Source organism: Camelina sativa, chromosome 12, assembly GCF_030686135.1.
Source record: "Camelina sativa cultivar CO46 ecotype springtype chromosome 12, ASM3068613v1".
Lineage (NCBI taxonomy): Eukaryota > Viridiplantae > Streptophyta > Magnoliopsida > Brassicales > Brassicaceae > Camelina > Camelina sativa.
The window spans coordinates 5,488,219-5,502,172 of NC_141891.1; the positions used below are offsets into that span (position 1 = coordinate 5,488,219).

The following is a 13,954-nucleotide window of genomic DNA, read 5'->3' on the forward strand; positions in this document are numbered from 1 at the left end:
CAGCCGACACGGTGGAATGGGATGGATTGGGAGAGACCAACATAAAATCCTTTGTTCTATGTTTTATTAATTTTCTGAACTTTTGTAGTTTAATTGAATTGCTTTGATTGAATAGCTGATGAGTGTACAAGTTTTTGTCTATATGCATTCTTAGTCTGTTACGTCTTGATTTTTTTTCTTTTCCAAAGAGGAATATGTGATTTGAAGCAAATATTACAAATCCATGTATCAAATGTGTTAGTAGGAAATAAGGCAATCAAGATTAACCCATTAAAAGGGAGGAAAGAAGGGGGTCTTTTGAGGGAAAACGTGAGACCAACATGCATGTAACTGTGGAAAGCATTATAGCCAAATATATATCTCTAAAAGTTGTAGCTGAAGAATGTGAGTTACTCTATACTAACCAATTAGGTTTGATTGGACGGTCATATAAAACTCAGTTTTGTACATATTTATAAGTGAGAGAAAAAAACATCCACAAGCATAAGTGAAATTTTATATATGGTTAAAAGTAATGTTCATAGTAAATCATTTGTATACAAACTCCACTTGCTTACAGCATCAAAATATTGATTGTGATTTATGAATCAGTAATCTATGGAAAGAGAAATCGCGTATCAAAGTGAAGGGGAAACGAAACTCAATCCAGCCATCTACTCCGATCCCAATCTTCGACCTTCCTTCGACAAGTGGCATTTAGTATTTTCTCGATATAGTAAATAAACCAAGAGAGAAGCAGCTTCGTATGTATTTCGATTAAGAATGATCAACAACAAAGACAATTTCTAATAGCGAATTAAGAAAGGATACCAATATATAGCACCATATGCTCGGAGACAAACATAAGTAATGTTTATAGTAAATCAAGCTCTAAAAAAGGGTCACTTTTGTGTGTGACAACATAAAATATAATAACATTGAAATGAATCTTTGGCTTTTTAATCAGCAGAAAGCAATAGCAAGAAGTGAAAATTATCGAATTGATTGAGAAAAGAAAGAATTTAGGATGAATTATAAATGTTAAATTTCAATTTAGGATTTCACCTCCCCGTGCGGCAACGCACGGGTCGCTTTCCTAGTTAATCATAAAAGAAAAAGGATTTAGATATTCATCATTATATAAACAAATAAATTGTTGTCAATTTTAAAGATTAAAGATTTTGCCATGTGTTATACTAAAACTTTGTTTCAACAAATTTTAAAATTAATAAGATAACTATAAGAAATAAAACATTTAAGCAATTTTAATAAATATAAAAGATAATTCTTATATGTATATAAAAAGATAATACTAATCCTAATTTTTTTTTTTTAACTCGTGGATTGAAATTTAAAAGAACCAAAGTGTTACAAAAACTCAAAGAGTGAGGTAAAACAATATAACCACTCAAACCAAAAGAAACTTCACAAATCAATAGCTTCGATGTCGCTCCTCTTCAATCCTCTCATGTAACCATGCCGGTCCACCCCTAGCAAGATAGGAAGTGAGGCGACCATCACGAGTGACACTACTAGCAATGTCCCTGGCCAGAGAATTAGCTGTCGGAGAGGAAAGTTTAAAAGTAACTCCTCCCATGCCCTGCATCACCCGTTGTATGCGCATTAGCTGCGACCTGTACTTTGGCCAAGCAAACGGATCTCCTAACGCAGATATAGCTGCATTACAATCCGACCAAACTTCAACCTTCGTATAGTGTAACAACTGCAAGCTCATGAGACACCACCAAATACAATGAAGCTCTGCAACAATTCTATTAGACCGCGGTACAAAAGCATCACTGGCATGAAGAAGGACATTTCCTTCATGATTCCGCAACAACCAAGCTCCACCACAGAAAGCACCCTCATTCACCCAGGAACAATGAACTTTACATTTGGTAGTCCCTAAGAGAAGTCTTGTCCAAAACCGAGTAGGCTGAGCCCTTGTTCTAACCTCATTTTGCAATGTGAGAGAGTCAGTATGTTGATGATAAATCCATATCTCTGACTCTGTAGCCAACACCACGTGAGGATCTTGTCTTCGAGTTGTAAAAACAAAGCTATTCCTAGCTTTCCAAATACCCCACATGATCCAGGGAATTGCAGCCCGTCGTTGACTATCCAGCTCTCCTCGTTGCATAAGACGTAACAAATATCCAATGTTCTCCACCACATCATCCGAGAAACCTTGAGCAGGTAAGGGAAGAGAGGTAGCAATCCAGACTTCTCTCGCAATCGTACACTCAAAGAGAACATGAACTATTGTTTCCTCTTCTAACTTACAATCTTGACACATAGGATTCGCCTGCAGACCGTGTCTCCTCAGACATTCTGCAACTGCAATAGCTCCAGACAAGGCACGCCACATAAACATTTTGATCTTCGGCTCAGTAAGCACAGACCATATCTCCTCCTTTACCTTATTAACCCGTACAGCCTCTTCCGATAACTGATCCAAAGCTTCAGCCTCCCTTGAAAGAAACCAACTCCCACTCTTCACCGAGTATTGACCATTATTGGTATATGGCCAAATGTATCCATCCTGGAGGTTTAAATCCGGGGGAAAAGAGCAGATCCGAGTGACATCATTCGGAGGGAAGAGCTGTTGTAAGCGTTGTACATTCCAGTCTCCTGCTTCATTTATCAATGAGTGCACCTGTAGATTTAAATCAAACTACAACTCCTTGTTGACAGGACGCCTCGGTTGTTCATCGAACACCCATTTATCCAACCAAACACTTGTACTGATTCCGTTCCCTATCGTCTTCAAAACTCCTCTTTCAAGTAACTCTCTCCCATAAAGGATACTACGCCAAGCATAAGATGGTCGACACCCTAACTTAGCCTCCATAAAATCTTTATCGACAAAGTATCTGCCCTTATAAACACGGCTAAGTAAGGATGAAGGTGAATCAAGGATGCGCCAGGCTTGTTTAGCTAAGAGAGCCTGATTAAAACGTCCAATGTCCCTAAACCCTAACCCACCTCGAGCCTTGGAACTACACATCTTCTCCCATGCAACCCAATGCATTTTATGTTTGACCTCATTTTCGTTCCACCAAAAGTGAGACATAGCACTGTTAATCTGCTTACATTGATGTTTTGTCAATCTGAAACAAGACATGGCATGCACCGGTAAAGCCATTGCAACAGATTTCAAAAGCACTTCTTTTCCCCCTAAAGACAGTGTTTTCTCATACCAACCACTACATCTCGATTTAAGTCTGTCGCTAATGAAATTGAGAAGATCTCGCTTTGGACCACTAAAACACTCTGGGAGCCCCAAGTACTTTCCTGTCCCACCTTCTTGAACAATGCCAGTAAAAAGACCTAACAGATTTTTCATGCAAGGATCTAACCTTTTCCCAAAGGTGATAGCAGACTTTTGAAAATTGATCTCTTGTCCAGATGCCTTCCCATATAGCTGCAAACACTGTAAGAATTCTCCACATTCCTTAAACGTTGCTCTGCACATGAATAAGCTGTCATCAGCAAAGAGTAGATGCTGGATCGAAGGACATGATGGAGAAAGTCTCATTCCAGATATTCTGCCTTCGGATTCTGCCTTATTCATGATGTGTACAAGAGCTTCGGCACATAAGATAAACAAGAAGGGAGATAACGGATCTCCTTGACGAAGTCCTCTGTGAGGTTTGAAAAAACCATAGGATGAACCATTCACCAGTACAGAGAACGACACTGTTTTAACACAGCTCATGATCCACTGGATCCATTTCATATCAAAGCCAAGGCGTATTAACAACTCCTCCAAAAAACACCACTCCACTCTGTCGTAAGCCTTCGACATGTCCGTTTTGATAGCCAAAAAATCTTCATCACAACTCGAATTAGTTCTCAAAGCGTGAATCAGCTCATGAGCTAACAAAATGTTATCTGATATGAGTCTACCAGAGACAAAGGCCCCATGTGTGTCCGACACGATGAATGGAAGGAAACGTTTCAATCTGTTACACATGACTTTGGATACAATCTTGTATAAAACAGAGCATAGACTGATTGGACGCAGATCAGTCATTTTCGATGGATTAGTCTTCTTAGGAATGAGGCATATTTGAGTGAAATTCCAGTCAGCAGGAAGGGAGCCCGAGTCAAAAAAAATTTGAACCTCTTCTATCACCTGCGGACCAACTACATCCCAGTACGTTTGATAAAAATGACCAGACATCCCATCTGCACCAGGAGTACTATCCCCTCGTATACTAAATGCTGCTGTTCGAATCTCCTCTCCCGATACAGGTCTCGTAAGAAAGGCATTCATCTCCTCTGTAACTCGTGGCAGCAAAAGCCATCTAAAGCTTCAGTAATGGCTTCGGGATTGGAACTTGTAAACATGTCTCAAAAGTATTGGACAGCGACCTCACCTTTAGACCCGTACGAGAATTGTTCGATACCATTACCATCAATCAAAGACAAAATTCTGTTCTGAACTTTCCTCCTCTGAACACTGCCATGAAAGAACCTCGTATTCCGGTCACCCTCACAACACCATTTCTCACGACTCTGCTGCTTCCAAAACAATTCTTCCTCTCTATAGGCTTCCTCAAGCTCCCAACGAAGTGATTTCATGTACTGAAAATCTGGCCTTAACTTACCTCCTTCCTCATCAAGCCTGTGACTTAACTGAGTTATGCGGTCCTTTGAATTTTGATCAGTAGACCGTTTCCAGTATGAAATTGCTTTCCTGCAGTCTGCTATCCTTTGCATTACCGTAACTAATCCTAATTTTAAATTACTAATTCTATATGAAAATAATTAATGAAACTATACAATTAATTTATATAATACCATAATTAATAAAATTATACAATCAATAATTAATCATAATTAATAAAATTATACAATCAATAATAAACTTGAGACACACGAAAAGGCAGGGATTTGTTTTTACCTTGTGAAAATTGAAACAATGAAGTCCGGCCCTAGCACAAATGCCAATATCATCCTCAAGATCATGATGATCATGACACTTATACGGCAACAGCGAACCATTTGGTATATATACGTTAAGATCAAATCCCTGCAGCACCATTAAAGAAAGATGAATAAAGGAGGAGTGAGTATGTTCGTTCACAAGGATTTAAAAAGGGAATGTTAGGTTACATCGGATTCGCGAATTTGGCGATTATACTCTGCTTCCAAAACCGGATCAACATCGTCTGAATCTGGTGCTGGTGCTGGTAGAGCGACGACGGATCCTTTTTTTAACTGGAACGTACCTTCCTTCTTCCAAAACATAATAGGTCCGGCTGGTTTCTTCGACCGACTTACCTACGTCCCGCGGGGTGATTTCCGCGACCTTTCGCTTGCGCGGTGGAGGTGGTTCATTCGTCGCCATGCCCTAGAGTGAATGATCCGTATCCTAATAAAAAGCCGGTTTAATATTTAACTAACGTATACCTCTACTAGCTCGGTGGTCGAGTGTTGTTATAAAGGCTTTCATTTTATAAGGAACAACATATTTTTATATGGGTCTTTGTTTTCAACGACAAATGAATTTAAGAATGTGTTATGTGTGTCCACACAATGATGACAACACTTCGTCAAAGCTATATATATATATATATATCAGGCTATTACAGATCCGGTGGAAGAAATGGTGTCTGAGCATAATACTAAGCCATTGCTAATCAAAGGATGCCTAAGCTACTCTCAGGTGTGAAACTCAGGAATCGAGCCATTGCCTAAACTTGCATATCCCACGGCGACTTTCTGTGAAAGAATCTCGGATTGACTGCAACATTGCGGATACTACAGGAACACTGTACAGCTCTTGGTCCTGTTCCTGAATTAAGCATCAAAATACAATATGTTCAGATGTTTCTGCACTTGATCCACATGGAAGAAGATAGTGAAGAGACTTTCAATTAATTGATTATATGTACCATCTTCGTGAGACGCTCTTCAAGACTTAGAGAAACTGTTTCTGTAGACATGAATATCTTACGGTAGGCTGCTCTAAGGCTCTTCATCTACCAATGCCAAAAACAAACATGAGTTTTTTTATAACACTCCAAAGCGATCAGATTCTTACTTCAAGGAATCGACACTGGGACACACAGTACAAACCTCTGACATGGTAAATCCATTCCGTCTAAGTCCCTCCAGATTCAAACCACGAAGCTCGGCTCTCTCTCCAGTCACCATCATGTACTTTGGAACATCTTGTGAAACCTATATGTAACCGTACCAGTGAGTACCTGTTGGAAAGGTGGGAGTACATGAAAGGTATCAGAGGAAAACATACCACAGAACCACCACCAAGGAAAGCAAAGGAGCCAATATGACAGAACTGGTGGATGACCGTGGCTCCTGCTGTGTGTGTATAGTCCTAAAATTTCACAACATGAACCTAATTTAAAAACCTTGCTACTGAATCCAGTTTATAGAGTATAGACACAAAGAAAATCTTACTTCTACAGTCACATGTCCGGCAAGAAGTGTATTGTTGGCAAATATGTTGCGGTCACCAATCTTGCAATCATGAGCAATATGACAAGAACCCATGATTAGATTGTTGTCACCAATAACCTGTTCAATTAATAATCATAACTCAGAACATGATAAAACCTCTTAGAACTTCAATGATATTATTAGTCAATGGCCATTATTTTGCATACCGTTTTATCACTGGGCTTTGATGACCTGTGAATTGAGCAGAACTCCCTAATTTCATTGTTGTCACCAATGCAAAGAAAACATTCATCCCCACTCTAAAAAAAAAAGAAAACAAGGGCATGAAATCTTGATGGATATTGGTTTCTTCTAGTCTCCAACTAAGGATGAGATAAAGACTATAGCAATTGAAACACACCTTGTACTTCAAGTCTTGACATTTAACACCAACCACAGCATGGTGACCAATGATGTTATTGCATCCTAAGATTGTATAACCAGGAAGCTCATCGCCAACAACAGCACCACTGGCTGACAAAAATTCAAAGACAGACACATAACAAAGATTAATCGATATAAGAATAAAAAGTAGAGAAGACAATATAGTATAAGGAAAACAAACAAGAGATAAAAGGAATGTTACGGCATGAGAACACAAGAGTCCCCTAACTCAGTGTTTCCAAAGATATGGCTAGAAGGATAGAGTTTGCAGCCATTGCCTAGCTTCACTGAAGACCCAATTGTACAGTATGGACCAACTGAAACTCTCTGTTAGTAATATAACATTTTGTTTGATTAAGAAGCTCAAATCTCAAATAAAGCATCACACTTTGACCAGGTTTCATCAAAGCCTATACTACTAATTTGAACATACGGTTTCCAAAAGCTAAAAAGAACATTAATTTGCGAGTGTTAAGCTGTTTCTAGTCTTCTAGATGATCAATATAAGAAGTTTCATACCATACCCAATTATGAAAGCAAGAACAAGCAATGTCACTAAACAAATCAAACCTTGCCAATCACAGCATTTGGGTGTACATCAGCACTTGGGTGTATAAAGACTTCAGAACCTCTCGAATCTTCACGAGAACCTGCTTCAAACCACACAATGACCTTACAGCTTAGAGTAGAGAGATACATAAATACACATAGAGTACAAGCGGGGAAAGAGAGAGCGAGAGAGAGAGAGAGAGAGAGAGAGAGAGAGATAGGGAGATTTACAGGAGAGACTAGAGGAGATTCTCCGGATAGTGGAACTGACAAGAGGAGAGAGAAGCTTCTCGCGAGCTTTAAGGAGAGAGATCATGGCGGGCTACGTAGAGCATACAAAATCAAACACCCTTCAATTTCTCATACATGGTGTTCGACGAAATGCCTCAATGAAAGATAAACATGATGAATTTACGCACGTGCCAAAGGGTTTTGCACGTGGCTGGAATTTTTATTTAGAATTTGGTTGACTTGTTGAGTGAGTTTATTAGTTTTGGTGACTTGTTGAGTGAGTTCCAACTTTAGCAAAATTTTCAAACGGTTAATTTTGTGTTTTCTTGGATTTCAGTTTATCTCAAATTCTGATAAGTTGTATAATCATTAGATATACGTCATACGAAATATTAAATCGAATAAGCTTTTACATAAAATCCTTTTATTTTCGTGGTAGCTTTGAGTTTAAAAGATGGTAGCCATAAATAGTCATCACCATGTTCTTTCAATCAAGTTAAGAGGAACAAACACATGTTCTTTCATCACCTTTGCATCAATCAGAAACACTTTTTTTGACTCAAAGACTAATAATTGTTATGAATCTTATTCTTCTTTTGTTATTGTTGTGTTGACAAGTTGCAGAAGGATTCTCTGCAGTTCCTCTGCATTGCTCCATTCTTTGACTTCTGCTTTGATCAGTGAGGAATTGTCTGAAATCTTCTTCCACAGCGGATAATTCGTTCTCGGCATCACAAAATCGCACTCTCTCAGCTTCAATGTCGGGCAGAAGTCACCTCCTCCGTCTCCAAGGTAGATAAACCTTGTAGGAATATGATCATTGGATGAAGAAGAAGAACGTATATGATCCATCACTAGACCCTGAAGAACCATGAACATATTCACTAGTCAAAATCTTAAAAACTGAATCTAATCCACGGGTAATGATATAACTATCTCTTTCAAAGGTTTTCAGATTACTGGCAAAGCTTTAACAAAGTACAAGTCTTTCCATATCAGGACAACTCTAGAATCGAAAACTTTAGCTTATGGACTCGACCTAATGCCACTTGCAAATCTAACTAGGCAGACATGGAGACTTATAGAGTTTACAAAGATACGTTACCTTGCATAGATTTGAAGGGCAGAGATTACAGCTATGTGGAGGCAAAGCATCACTATGATACGGCAAGATCCGCAAGTTCCCATTATCATCAACTGAACTTGGATTTGTGTAAATCTCAGAAAAGCAATCAAGCAAATCATGCTGCTCCAGTATCTTCTCAATGAAAAACTGATTTGCATCACTCACAATCTTTAAATCACATCTGCCAATTGAAAACAAACAAACAACACTCAACCAAAGCAACAAAAGAAGCTTGAGACCATCTAAATGAACTAATCAATCATTGTTCATACCCTAACGATTTAGCTGATTTGATAGCTTCAATAACCTGAGAATCAATTGGCATTTTCTTCAAACAAGCTTCAATGTCTTCAACCGATCTACCTTGTGAATGTAGCTCCATCATCATCCTATCCTTTCAAAGTTCCAATTCAAAAACCAAAATTTCATAATTGAATTGCTTAAATCATAAGAAGAAGATGTTTTTGATGTTATGAAAATACCATAAGACGATTCCAAGGTAAAGTGAAACGGAGCTGATGGAAGATCTCAGCGAGTCCCATTTTAGTAACAACCCAATTGTCACTATCTCCGTCGATCAAAGTCCGATCGAAGTCAAACACTATCACGATCTTTGCCATTTTTCTCTAGTTTAACGCAACCACCGGAGTCCGGAGCTCAGCTTCTCGCCGTCGTTCCTTCACTAATCACTTCTCCTAATTGTCCGATCATATTATAATAATGGGCCTACGTTAGGCCCATTACGTGGTTTAAGGCTTAAAGTGGACCCAGGTTCGTGTCAGCATTCTCAATAGCCAATGAGATTGCAGGAAACACGTTAACAAGCGTAACTACGATTCACGAACACGGCACAGAATAAAAAAAAACCAATATTTTTCTCGGCGAAGATAAATCTTTAAAACCTTATGATCTTGTTCTTATATATACAACAAAACCATTGATTAAAGTCTCAAACTTTCCCAAGTTTTTTAACGAGAGAGAGCTAACTCCGAGTTCAAATGGTCGGGATGAATCGGGTTCTGATAGCTTTGACGTTAGCTTTACTAGCTTCGTCGGCGTTATTGCCTGTTTCCGATGGCGCGAAGAAACCGTCGTTAGCGCCGAGAAAGGAGGATGTTCCGTATATTAAGTGTCAGGTCTGCGAGAAACTAGCTTCGAGGCTAGACCAGCTTGTTAAGGAGAAGCAACAACAGATCTCTCCCAAAAAGGTTTGATCTTTTAGTAAATCAGTGAATCTTTCTATTTTGATTTGATGTGTTTTCTGGTTACTGAATATATTTGTCTGGATGGGTAGATCTCGGAGTATGAGATCATTGAGATTGCTGAAAATGTCTGCAATTTGAAGAAAGAGGAAGCTGATTGGATGCTCAAGATTGACATTGTTGAGAAAGGTGATAAGCTTGAGGTAATAGATCCAAATAGTATTCCATCCATTGTAGCTTAAGGGTTTGAATTAAGTGGGAACTTGTACATTTGTTGTTGTTTAATCTGAATGGTGATTATCTTTGAACTGGTTTCATAGTTGGTTGAGCAATTAGAAGAAGGGATGTGCAATTCCAAGTGCAAAACGATTGAGGCTGCTTGTCAAAAGGTGACTACATTGTGGTCTTTAAGCCTATTGATTACAATTGGGTTTGTATTTCTTGGAGTATTAAGTGTTAGGGAATGTGATTTTAAATCTGTTTGTTTGTTTTCCAGGTCATTGGTTACGCAGACACTGATGTTGCAGAGTATATGTACACGTCTAAGCCTGATCTTGTTACACTAAAAAACCATCTGTGCAAAGACTTGACTGATGCGTGTAGCAAGAAACCACCTCCTGTTCCCAAGGTACCTTTTTATTATAACTGAAACGTGGATACGTGAATGTTCTTATGTTGTTGATGTAGAGATTGAATTACATTTTGATGACAAGATTGAATCTTTGTGTGATAAGTGGTTCTTTATCTTTGTCTAGGATCGGGTTCCTGGAGAACCATTTGTTGCTAAACCATCTAAAGATGCTGAAATGGACAAGATCATGAGATCTATGCAGGTGATCTTTGATGACTTCAGTCAATTTCGTTCCCATACAACAATGAAGCCAAACGTGAATGATATTAACTCTTAAGCTAACTCGGATATACCGCTATTTTGTTTTGTCAGGGTATGCCAGGAGCACCTGGTATGAAGGTCTTCTCTAGAGAAGATATACAGAAGGGGAATGTTGGTAATGACGATGAAGATGGAGATGATGATGAAGATGAGGACGAAGATGACAAGTTTCCCAAGAATTTGGTACTTTCTAAGTTTCTGTTTTCAGATCTTTGGTTTAAACTTTCATGAAAGAAGAAGAAGAAGGAACCAAGATATTTCACTCTTTGTTCTCTAAATCACTTTTATTGTGTTTTTGGTTTTCAGGGAAAAGTTCTGAAAGAGAAAGAGAAAGAGAGTAAAACGGAAGAATTGACAAAGACTATCACCAAGGAATTTAAGAAGACAAGTGAGGTTCTGAAGAGACATGCACAGAAAGTGTCAAACCGGGTCCGGAGATGGTGGAAAGGACTTAGATCGTCTTCTTCAAAGAAACCTAAATCTGGCAAGTCTGAGCTATAGATACAGTTTTACAACTGGTTTTGCTTAATGTACTCTTTCTTCACGTTGGCTTTTTGTAGATTTATTTTAGTTTCTATAATCTTTTGGAGAGAAGGTTACAAGTGTTGAGAGACATCAGTTCTATAACACAAGATGGCACATACAAGAGATGGTTTAGAGGAAAATCAGTAACTTTAAAATATAAAAAAGAACAGAAACAAATGTTGCAATGTAAAGCATATGGAATGTTGTAAAACTGGAAGAAGAAAAAATACAAAAACTAAATCACAATGTGAGAATTGTATCTTCTCAGCAGTAGGTTTGAAGTTCTGCTTTTTCAGGAAGAACTTTAGCGCATTTTGTAGTGTTGAGTCCTAGAGATCTTGGAATGCTGGCCATTCAAAGAATAGCATAGCTTTATGTCAATGTCTCGAGGATTCTTCTTGTTAGGAGAAACGGACATGGTTCCAGTGATTGTCTCACCCTCACATATGGTTAACACATCTTCTAAGTACAGAACTGTTTGTTTCCAGTGCGTAGCTCGGGATTTTGGTCCTGCATTACCCATGGTTGTTCAGTGTATGTTTCAGACAATAATGAAACAATCTGTGTCTATGTTTAAACAAGGATTCAAAAAAAACATAAAAGAATATTTACCTGTTGAGAAACCCTGCAGCTTGTGGCACATGGTAAACGATACATCAAAGTAGGCTACAAGGGCGTGGATGTAGTCATTTCGTTGTGCAACAAGTTTAAAGGGAGCTGTGAAGGAAGCATCACCAGAAGACATCTTTGAGATATCCATAGTCTGTTACAATCCCACAAAATAAAATGAAATGAGCATTAGCCATAGGTATAGATATATTACTTAACATTTCCATGTGTATACATACAGTATAGTATACATACAGTATATAATAAATCCTACCTTAAGAAGCCTACTATCAGTGACGATTTGGTTTTGGTCGACAGTGTCAACAAGTGGTTCCATCATAGCTTTTTTCTTGATGCATGACATGTCAAAACCATAGACACTGTTCCAAACTGTAGTAGAACAACACAAAAGAAATTATAATTGCAAATCTCAACAGACATAAAGACGAATGTTAGAAAGAAAAAAAAGAAGAGGAAAGATGTCAAATCGATGCACTCACATTCTATTTTGTCTTCTTTGTATTCTGAATCCTCTATGGCTGTAAGATGCAGGGAGGCTTTGTCTGGTAGCACAACTCCACCATCAACCTATCCATAAAAACAAAGGACCAAGAAGTTTTCATGGTTATTTCAACAATGACATGAACTTGCAACTGAGTAATTGACAATTGCGTTTGGTAAGTAAGAGTCCCGTGTAACAAGGTGGAGCTGTAAAACTTACAAGCCATTTATTACGAGCGTATAAGACACTGTCCAACATGTTTTCAAACAACAAAAAGTAACCCATCCATTCAGATATAATCACATCCACTTTAGGAGTGGGAAGCTCTATCTCTTCAATCTTCCCTTTCAAAACCGTAATAACTGCAAGGATAATTAATACAAACACAAATTGTCAAGAGAATTACAAAACAGATATTATCCATTCTAAAAACAACTGAGCAAACAAGAAAATTACCATCAGAAAATCCATTTGCTTTGACAATCTCCTTTGCCATGTCAGCCATTTGAGAACATTCAACCTGTTAAGGAACATCCTCAATTAAATCATTCAGATAGAGAGAGATTTGTACTTATTGAAAAACTAAAACGACAGATAGAATATAAAGACATACAGCGTAGACATGAGCTGCTCCTGCCTTGGCACAGAACAGAGACAAGATTCCTGTTCCAGCTCCAACATCAAGAACAATCTTGTCCTTGATGAGAAACTTGTTCTGATAAATAACATTCTGATAAGTCTTTGTTCTCACTACATCCTTTAACATTTCCTGTAAGATACCATCCTCGAAATCAGTCATCAGATATAGACACAAGAAAAAAAAAACATTGAATTCAATTGAACTAATTCGTATACAGAATCCGATACTAAAACAAAAACAGCTGAGAGCTCTGTCCTCAATACTTACTTCATGAATTCCTGCAAAACAGATCAAAGTGAAACCAAAGTCAACTCTTTTGTGAATAAACTCATAATCACAGAACACTAACTATTCTAACAGTCTAATACAAGACTAAATTGAACTTGTGAAAAACACAAAGGGAATTAATAAATTACCGAAGTGAGAGTAAGAATCGAAGTAGTAATCAGCGCTGGTGGTATCGTCAGCGACATCAGAAGCCTCGGCGTCGCACATGGATTCATCTTGGGCAGCTTCCTCGCCGGCAACACCAGACCCTTCAGCAACTTCTTCTTCTTCATCAGCATCTTCAAAGCGTATCTTTGTGTTCTGATTCGGCTCAAAGCTGATGAACTCGTTCTCGTTGTGGTTACTGTTCTTAGTCATCGTTCTTCCTCTGTCTCACACAAGAAGGAGGAATAGGAGAGAGAGAGAGAGAAGGATTTTGGGGATAGAGACGACGAAGTGCACAAGATTAGGGTTTTAGGAAGACACAAGCTTTTTTTATTTGAAGTCTTTTACTTTTTGTTTTTTTCTCTCTCTCTCTGGTTAACGAAATTTTAATTGAATTATATTGTTATGTACA

The 13,954-nt window shown here is 38.2% G+C and overlaps 4 protein-coding genes across 6 annotated transcripts; 1 reads left to right on the forward strand and 3 right to left on the reverse strand.

Moving 5' to 3' along the window:
• Nucleotides 1-5,439: 5,439 nt before the first annotated feature.
• Nucleotides 5,440-7,802, reverse strand: LOC104730378 (putative acyl-[acyl-carrier-protein]--UDP-N-acetylglucosamine O-acyltransferase, mitochondrial). Its single transcript, XM_010449539.3, has 10 exons — nucleotides 7,615-7,802; nucleotides 7,405-7,484; nucleotides 7,037-7,161; nucleotides 6,812-6,920; nucleotides 6,618-6,710; nucleotides 6,412-6,528; nucleotides 6,245-6,328; nucleotides 6,067-6,171; nucleotides 5,883-5,969; nucleotides 5,440-5,782 (listed from the first exon to the last, which is right to left on the reverse strand). Exons 1-10 carry the CDS (start codon nucleotides 7,697-7,699, stop codon nucleotides 5,663-5,665), a joined length of 1,005 nt encoding a protein of 334 aa, XP_010447841.1. The 5' UTR covers nucleotides 7,700-7,802; the 3' UTR covers nucleotides 5,440-5,662.
• A 219-nt stretch (nucleotides 7,803-8,021) lies between these two features.
• Nucleotides 8,022-9,468, reverse strand: LOC104730379 (thiamine phosphate phosphatase-like protein). 2 transcript variants are annotated; one of them, XM_010449541.3, is made up of 4 exons: nucleotides 9,223-9,468; nucleotides 9,013-9,134; nucleotides 8,720-8,921; nucleotides 8,022-8,475 (listed from the first exon to the last, which is right to left on the reverse strand). In XM_010449541.3, exons 1-4 carry the CDS (start codon nucleotides 9,358-9,360, stop codon nucleotides 8,200-8,202), a joined length of 738 nt encoding a protein of 245 aa, XP_010447843.1. In that variant the 5' UTR covers nucleotides 9,361-9,468; the 3' UTR covers nucleotides 8,022-8,199. The 2 variants fall into 2 exon arrangements, with proteins under 2 accessions (XP_010447843.1, XP_087335536.1); XM_087479410.1 differs by having other exon boundaries at nucleotides 9,013-9,129; nucleotides 9,223-9,451.
• An 86-nt stretch (nucleotides 9,469-9,554) lies between these two features.
• LOC104730380 (uncharacterized) lies at nucleotides 9,555-11,499 on the forward strand. Its single transcript, XM_010449542.3, has 7 exons — nucleotides 9,555-9,948; nucleotides 10,035-10,145; nucleotides 10,263-10,331; nucleotides 10,439-10,570; nucleotides 10,698-10,775; nucleotides 10,886-11,017; nucleotides 11,141-11,499. Exons 1-7 carry the CDS (start codon nucleotides 9,739-9,741, stop codon nucleotides 11,333-11,335), a joined length of 927 nt encoding a protein of 308 aa, XP_010447844.1. The 5' UTR covers nucleotides 9,555-9,738; the 3' UTR covers nucleotides 11,336-11,499.
• Nucleotides 11,488-13,922, reverse strand: LOC104730382 (protein arginine N-methyltransferase 1.1). 2 transcript variants are annotated; one of them, XM_010449543.2, is made up of 9 exons: nucleotides 13,527-13,874; nucleotides 13,378-13,388; nucleotides 13,084-13,239; nucleotides 12,927-12,990; nucleotides 12,690-12,832; nucleotides 12,469-12,556; nucleotides 12,243-12,358; nucleotides 11,972-12,122; nucleotides 11,488-11,869 (listed from the first exon to the last, which is right to left on the reverse strand). In XM_010449543.2, exons 1-9 carry the CDS (start codon nucleotides 13,753-13,755, stop codon nucleotides 11,664-11,666), a joined length of 1,164 nt encoding a protein of 387 aa, XP_010447845.1. In that variant the 5' UTR covers nucleotides 13,756-13,874; the 3' UTR covers nucleotides 11,488-11,663. The 2 variants fall into 2 exon arrangements, with proteins under 2 accessions (XP_010447845.1, XP_087335539.1); XM_087479413.1 differs by lacking the exon at nucleotides 13,378-13,388 and having other exon boundaries at nucleotides 13,507-13,922.
• Nucleotides 13,923-13,954: the final 32 nt, after the last annotated feature.